The 7,656-nt window shown below is 51.9% G+C and overlaps 1 protein-coding gene and 1 pseudogene across 1 annotated transcript in view; both read left to right on the top strand.

Annotated features, from left to right (window-relative positions):
* LOC105308298 (probable threonine--tRNA ligase 2, cytoplasmic) overlaps nt 1-7,656 on the top strand; it is a 44,188-nt gene that overhangs the window by 13,366 nt on the left and 23,166 nt on the right. Inside the window, exons 8-11 of the mRNA XM_023525474.1 lie at nt 1,790-1,973; nt 4,177-4,241; nt 6,632-6,710; nt 7,551-7,651. Of these exons, the coding sequence (XP_023381242.1) occupies nt 1,790-1,973; nt 4,177-4,241; nt 6,632-6,710; nt 7,551-7,651 (429 nt within the window). The remainder of the gene's footprint in view (nt 1-1,789; nt 1,974-4,176; nt 4,242-6,631; nt 6,711-7,550; nt 7,652-7,656) is intronic.
* LOC111733416 lies at nt 5,628-5,746 on the top strand (annotated as a pseudogene).

The raw sequence follows: 7,656 nt of genomic DNA, 5'->3' as shown, positions 1-7,656 counted from the left end.
TGACGGCCCAGGAAGGGGGCACCCCACATGACGGCCCAGGAAGGGGGCACCCCACGTGACGGCCCAGGAAGGGGGACCCCACACGTTACGGCCCAGGAAGGAGGGGCTCTCCACTTGTGATGGCCCAGGAAGTGGGGCACCCCACGCGTGATGGCCCAAGAGGGGCACCCCACATGTGACGGCCCAGGAAGGGGGGGCCCATGCGTGACGGCACAGGAAGGGAGCCGCCCAGGAAGGGGGGCACCCCACGCGTGACGGCCCAGGAAGGGGGACCCCACGTGTGACAGCCCAGGAAGGGGGCACCCCACATGACGGCCCAGGAAGGGGGGGCCCCACGTGTGACGGTCAAGAATGGGGGTGTCCCATGCGTGACGGCCCAGGAAGGAGGGGCTCTCCACTTGTGATGGCCCAGGAAGTGGGGCGCCCCACGCGTGACGGCCCAAGAGGGGCACCCCACATGTGACGGCCCAGGAAGGGGGGGCCCATGCGTGACGGCACAGGAAGGGAGCCGCCCAGGAAGGAGGGGCTCTCCACTTGTGATGGCCCAGGAAGTGGGGCGCCCCACGCGTGACGGCCCAAGAGGGGCACCCCACATGTGACGGCCCAGGAAGGGGGGGCCCATGCGTGACGGCGCAGGAAGGGAGCCGCCCAGGAAGGGGGGCACCCCACGCGTGACGGCCCAGGAAGGGGGACGCCCCACGCGTGACGGCCCAGGAAGGGGGGGCACCCCATGCCTGATGGCCCAGGAAGGGGGCGCCCAAGTGTGACAGCCCAGGATGGGGGGCGCCCCACCCGTGATGGCCCGGGAAGGGGGGACCCACGCGTGACGGTCAAGAATGGGGGTGCCCCACGTGTGATGGCTCAGGAAGGGGTGTGCCCCATGCATGACTGCCCAGGAAGGAAGGGCTCTCCACTTGTGACGGCCTAGGAAGTGGGGCGCCCCACATGTGATGGCCCAGGAAGGGGGGCATCCCATGCATGATGGCCCAGGAAGGACGGCCCAGGAAGGAGGGGCTCTCCACTTGTGATGGCCCAGGAAGGGGGTGCCCATGTGTGACAGCTGAGGAAGGGGGGCGCCCCACCCATGACGGCCCAGGAAGGGGAGACCCACGCGTGACGGTCAAGAATGGGGGCGCCCCACGCGTGACAGCTCAGGAAGGGAGACCCTACATGTGATGGCCCAGGAAGGGGGGCACCTCATGCGTGACGGCGCAGGAAGGGGGGGCCCACACATAATGGCCCAAGAAGGGGGGCCCCACACGTCACGGCCCAGGAAGGGGGGGCACCCCACATGTGACGGTCAAGAATGGGGGCACCCCACTTGCGACGGCCCAGGAAGTGGGGCATCCCACACGTGACAGCCCAGGAAGTGGGGCACCCCACATGTGACAGCCCAGGAAGTGGGGCACCCCACATGTGACGGCCCAGGATGGGGGGGCTCTCCACTTGTGACAGCCCAGGAAGGGGGGCGCCCATGCGTGACGGTCAAGAAGGGGAGCGCCCCACGCGTGATGGCCCAGGAAGGACAGCCCAGGAAGGGGGGGCTCTCCACTTGTGATGGCCCAGGAACGGGGGCGCCCCACGCGTGACGGTCGAGAATGGGAGCGCCCCACGTATGATGGCCCAGGAAGGGGGGGCGTCCCACGCGTGAAGGCCCGGTCTCCCTCTGAGGAATCAGCTTATCTGCCTTGTGCGTGAACATCTGACCCTCGGAAGTCCCCGTGCGATACGACACCAAATTCCTCAATCTCAGAAAGCCCATCAGTTAGTGACAGATGACGGGACAAAGGTCCTCCAAGGGGGCACGCACGTGCCTAGAAAACCTGCGCCGATCCTCACCTGCTGTTCCCTGTAGGGCGGTGTCCAGCACGGAGCTGTCAGCGCTGGAGAACCTGTGTCAGACTATCATGAGCGAAGAGCAACCTTTCGAAAGATTAGAAGCCAGCAAGGATGTCCTCCTGGACATGTTCAAGGTAATTCGGGAGGCTCTTCGGAAAGCTGCGAATATCAAAGGTGACTAATACAGACAGCGATTTTTCTTTGGAAATAAGTGGCCGTTGCTCACCAAATCGTTCCAGACGGTTGTCGCCAGCCACTCGATGTGATATTTCCCTGCTGCTTCTTGAAAATTTTAAAGAAGACGTAGGTAGGTCACGGGCCAGGAGACTAGTTTTCATGCACGTGTTTTGAAATCTGATTAATTCTGAGCATTGTTGATGTTCTGACTGCTAAACTCAATGATACTTAGAATGCCACATACATTTCCTGGTTTCTCTTTTCTTTGGTGTTTTCGTTTAAAAAATTTTTTTTTAAGATTTTAACCTGTGTAAAACTTAATGTTCTCTTTATATCGTTTTGACCAGTGAACTTATTCTTAATTTTATTTAGAATATATTTTCATTAATATATATTTATTAAGAATATATTCTTAATTTTATTTTTGAAAGTCATACATGTCAGAGAAAGCACAATATGGTTAGTTTTGTGGGCTCCAATTAAGAAAAGAGATTTGGGTTTGGAAAAGTTACAGCTACTCTTTTTCTGCGGTAAAATATCCAAAATATAAAATTGACCATTTTAAGCATTTCGAAGTGCGCGGTCCTGCCGCATTAACTGCATCCGCTCCTCTGTGCAGCCATCACCCATCCATCTCGGCTTTTCTCTTGCCCGGCGATGCCCTGCACCCACGGGCCCTCACCCCACCTCCTGCCTCTGAGTTTGACCGTTCTTATGACTCGCCTGAGTGGCATCCCACGGTACTCGTCCGTTTGCGACTGGCTCACGTCACTCAGCGTGACGTCCTCAAGATTCATCCATCTCGTGGCGTGTGTCAAAATGTCCTTCCTTTTTTGAGGCCGAATATTCCGTTGGCCACACTTTGTTCATTCATTCATCCGTCACGGACACTTGGGTCGTTTCCACCTTTGAACTGTTGTGGAAAACGTGGCTGTGACCATGTGTCTTTTTTATCTGTTTGAGTCCCTGCTGTCGGTTCTTTTGGGTGTATACCCAGAAGTGAGATTGCTGAATTATGTGGAAATCCTGTTTGCTTTTTGAGCAGATGCCACACTGTTAGCCACGGCGGCTGCAGCGTTACACGTTCCCGCCAGCGACACATGAGGCTTCCGGTGTCGCCACATTCTGCCACACTTACTTCCTGACTTTTTTGATGCCGGCCATCCTGACGGGTGTGACATAGTATCTCACTGTGGTTTTGATCTGCATCTTTAATAACTAAGGACATTGGGCATATTTTCCTGTGTTTAGTGGCCATTTGTATTTCGTTTGGAGAAATGTCAGGTCTTTTTCCCACTTTTGAAATGGCTTCTTGTTTTTTGTTGTCGAGTTATATTTTTTTAGATATTCTGGATATTAATCCCGTATCACATATGTGCTTTGTAGTTATTTTCTCTCATTCTATGGGTCGAGAGCTGAACTCAGTCAAACCTTTGTACAGACAAATGATTTGATTTGAACATACACGTATGAAACAGTTAAATTATGCATATCTCTTTTTTTCTAATAACTCTCTAAGTAGTTATAAGGTCGCCAGCACCACCATAATAGTAACGAAAGCGAAAAAGAGACGGTAAGTGGCTGGGAAATGTTTAAGTGTAACGTGGTCGTTGACTATAAGCCTTGGTTTTGTTTTTGTGACGATGTAGCCGTGCCCACAGAATTATATGCCACGCAGCTAAACCTGGAACCTTCGGGAACAGCGTCCAACTAGAAATATCATGTGATCCACAAACCCGAGCCCCATATATGATCTCCAGTTTCTAGTAGCCACACTTTCAAAGTCAAACGAAGGCGAAAGTGACTTCTATAATACTTTATTTTACCCCGTGTTATCAAAATATCACTTCAGCAGGTGACGAGCACAAGAAACTAATGAGCTGTCTCGCGCTCAGGTTTTCACATTGTGCCTCTGCAGCCCGGTGTGTTCTGCACACAACGTACCTCGCCTCAGCTCGGTGGCACGTCGGGCACCTGGCAGCCACACGGCCTCGCGGCTCCCGAGCCGGGCCACGTGGCTCTCGGCCCCGCGCCGCTGTAGGCCTCGGTTCTCGGTGCCCAGAACGTAGAAACACCGCTCGGCGTCTGTTGAAAAAAGTAAAATGTTTTTGCCCCTTAAACATTTTATGTAATAATTGGTAAATATGTTTTCCTTTGTAGTACAATAAATTTAAGTGCCGCATCCTGAACGAGAAGGTCGACACCCCAGCCACCACCGTGTACAGGTAGGTGAAGCGCGCGTGAATCTGAAACGCCGCCCAGCGGTACCCTCGCGGGCAGTGGCAGAAGCTCTTTGTCTGTGGGTGGCTGGCATATTTGTAAATTTGCATAGCTGACATGCTCCTGGAGTCAGGGACCCTGAAATGTCACCACCAGAAGGACCTCGTCGTCTCGTTTGTATTTACCAAGATGGTCCTGAAACCCAAATTTCGTTTTGTGGATGTTCAGCTGAGACAGGGTCTGTCTCCCTGCGGGTTAGACCGCGTGACCCAAGGCCTTAGGGTTCGGGGGGCTGATAGAGAAAGGACTTTCAGCTCCGGCTGACTCGGTTCTTTGTCAGACGTTGGGCTCCCGCGGCCCTCGCGGTTCATCCATTTTTTAAGCCGCCTGATGGGCAGTTGCTGTCCCCCGTTCTGTGTGTTCAGCTGTGTGGCCGCCCCTGTGACCTTCATGGCCCCACGGTAGAAGGTCTGCCACCCACAGAGTTAACGATCACAGACACTGCGCTGGGGCACGCGCGTGCCACGGCCAGCTACCGAGGGCTCTGCGGGTGACACCATGGCCCCTCAGCAACGCGGCGCCCTGCGCGCGGGTCCACGCTGACCCTCCTGCCACGTTCTGAAGGTCTGAGGAGGGTTTACGATTATTGCACATAAGTCAAGTAAATGTTAGCGTAACCATTCTAAAGTTTAAAATTAATAAAGAGATAGAGAAGACATGCCAGGTTTTACATTTCCGGCTTCCAGTACTTGACCTTGGGGTTATTTTTTTGAACCTTACTTTGGTTAACACTGACACATGTTAATTCTATCAGTTCGAATGGCTTGCTTTTAATTTTTGGAAGATAGATGGTTTTTTTCCTATGGGAAAAAAGGTTATCGATAAGGATTGAATACTAGAGATCAGTATGGGTCGAATACCAGAACGAGGCATCCCTTTCGTTCCCTGAGCGTTGATCGACGGGCTCCATCATGGACCGAGAACGGTATAAATAAAGCCTGTTCATGCCAAGCAGCGACGTTTTCACGTTTTAAGCTTCATTCTGCTTTGATGAATAATCCAGTCCCTTCGTGCGTTCGTGGTAATATCTGATATTTGAACCGGTGAACTTTAAAAATGTTTAAATTGGTTGGAATGGTGAAGGAACAGCTTTTTTTCTTTACTAAATTTTCCTTGAATTGGTCGATGTTAGGTGACCGTCCCCTGACGGTCGATGTTTCTGCACTTGAAGAAAAGCCTGCGCTTGTTGAGGTTTGGGGGTTCTCGTCCGTCACTGGTCCATGGGAGTCCCCAGCTCCGGCGCCATGGGCTTCAGCAGTGGGGTCACCACTCACCCCAACCTTTGCCTGAGATTTGCATTCTGTATCAGTGCTATTTTAAAAAACCAAGAAGTCTCCGGCCACGCCACCCTGAACAAGCCCGATCCCCTCTGATCTCGGAAGCTAAGCAGGGTCGGGCCTAGTTAGTACTTGGATGGGAGACCAGCTAGGAAGACCAGGTGCTGTAGGCGTAAAAAATAAAAAATAAGGGATCGTAAGCTGACAAGGTCCTTGCAATCTGTGAAGTCAACCAAGGGTCGCCTCACCTAAAAATAAATAAATAAACAAAATAAAATAAAAAAATAAAATGACTTTAGAATTGGGTTGTTTAAAAAACAAAACAAAACAAAAAAATAAACAAGGAACAATTAGGCATTTCATCATAAACCCAGAGGGCCTAAAAACAAACAAACCCTCGAAGTTTATTTATCTCTTTAAGAAACTTTATTTTTTAGAGCAGTTTTAAGTTCATAGCGAAATCGAGGGGAAGGCCCAGAGTTCCCTTACGCCCCCTCCCCCACACATGCGCAGCCTGCCCCCCGCCCCCCCATCACACGTCACCGGACGGGACACCCATCACAGCTGGTGAACCCATGCCGCACGCCGCGGTCACCCAGAGTCGAGTTTACGTGAGCGCCCACCTGTGTTTGTTGTACGGGTTTGGTGAAGTTTATTTTGAAGCTAAGGTATCGCATTAATACATTTTGTATAAATTTCGTATGATTTTTGTTTTGAAAATTAGCGTAAAGCAGGGAAGTGGCTTTTTGATTTTTCGACCATGGGAGCTTTTCAAGAGCCTTGGGAAGTGACAATTCCGAGGGATGTCTCTGCGCACACGGTTCCTTTCAGAAGGTTCTGTGGCTTTTGAAGACTCAAATCCCAGGCGAGGTGAATTGCCTCTCTCCTCTACCCTAAATTCAAACTTAATCTCAATTAGTGTGAATTGGCTCTACGTTAAAAATTTCCCCCAAACGTGCAAGTGAGTGAAATTCTTTAAAACACGCGAGACCATGGTTTATAACGAATAATGCAAGAAGCTTTAACTGTGTCCGGCATGTCTTCATGTTTCATCGTAGGTGTGGTCCACTAGTTGACCTTTGTAAAGGGCCCCACGTGAGACACACTGGAAAAATTAAAACCATAAAGATTTTCAAGGTAAGGATTTATCGTTTTTAGTAGAGCAAACTTAAGGCGAACTAGATAATTGGGAATTTCAATCATTTATAATGTGAACATCACGTTATTTTAAAAGACGCTTCATTATTTGATTTTTACACGGCCTTGTAAAAACAATGTAATTTTTTAGGATTTTGATCATTAGGACATCATACGTGGCTTTTACTTATCACCTAACCCTGCCGTAAGTGTCGCAACGCGTTTCTTCCTGTGACGTTTTAAGATACTGTGGTGTGCACTGTAGCTTTGTTGACTCGCCTGCTGTGAGCGAGGATATTGATCCGCATGTCGACTCTGGACTGGAAAAGAACATGCGAAGAGGGAGGGCACACGAGGCGCAGTGGACAAAGCGCTGCTCTGGGGGACATCGAGAGGCCAACTTCGCTGTCCTAACCCTACTGGGCCTGGGCTTTGTCACAGGTGGATGAGGGGTCGGTGACGGCGCTGTCTTAACCACTAGCCGTGGACCGCCAAGGCCGAGCTCCGCCCCCCGGGCCTGCTTCCCCTACTGTCCCCTCTGGCGATCACACTGCCCTTTACCCTTCTTCCTCCCTCCGTCCCTCCCTCCTCCCCCACCAGCCCGGAACCCCGGAACCCCCAGCCGGCTCTGCATCGTGTACCGATCACCGCGGACCGGCATGATTTGGTTAGAAACGATTCAGATCCCTTCCAGCGCTACAAGAAGTCGCCTTCCCGTCGGCTGCGTCGCCACGGTAGCGGGCCATCGTGTACACACAATCGTGTACACACAATCGTGTACATACCGGCCACTCATAAGCACACGTCTGATGTGTTTCCCGGATCTCGTTTGATGTTTAGAATTCCTCAACACACTGGGAGGGCGACCCCGGAATGGAAGCCCTGCAGAGAGTCTACGGGGTGTCCTTCCCCGACGTCGAGATGATGGCGGCCTGGGCGAAGTCCC

The sequence above is a fragment of the Pteropus vampyrus genome, unplaced genomic scaffold (genome assembly GCF_000151845.1).
Source record: "Pteropus vampyrus isolate Shadow unplaced genomic scaffold, Pvam_2.0 Scaffold564, whole genome shotgun sequence".
NCBI lineage: Eukaryota > Metazoa > Chordata > Mammalia > Chiroptera > Pteropodidae > Pteropus > Pteropus vampyrus.
This window is presented reverse-complemented; position numbering and strand designations above follow the sequence as displayed.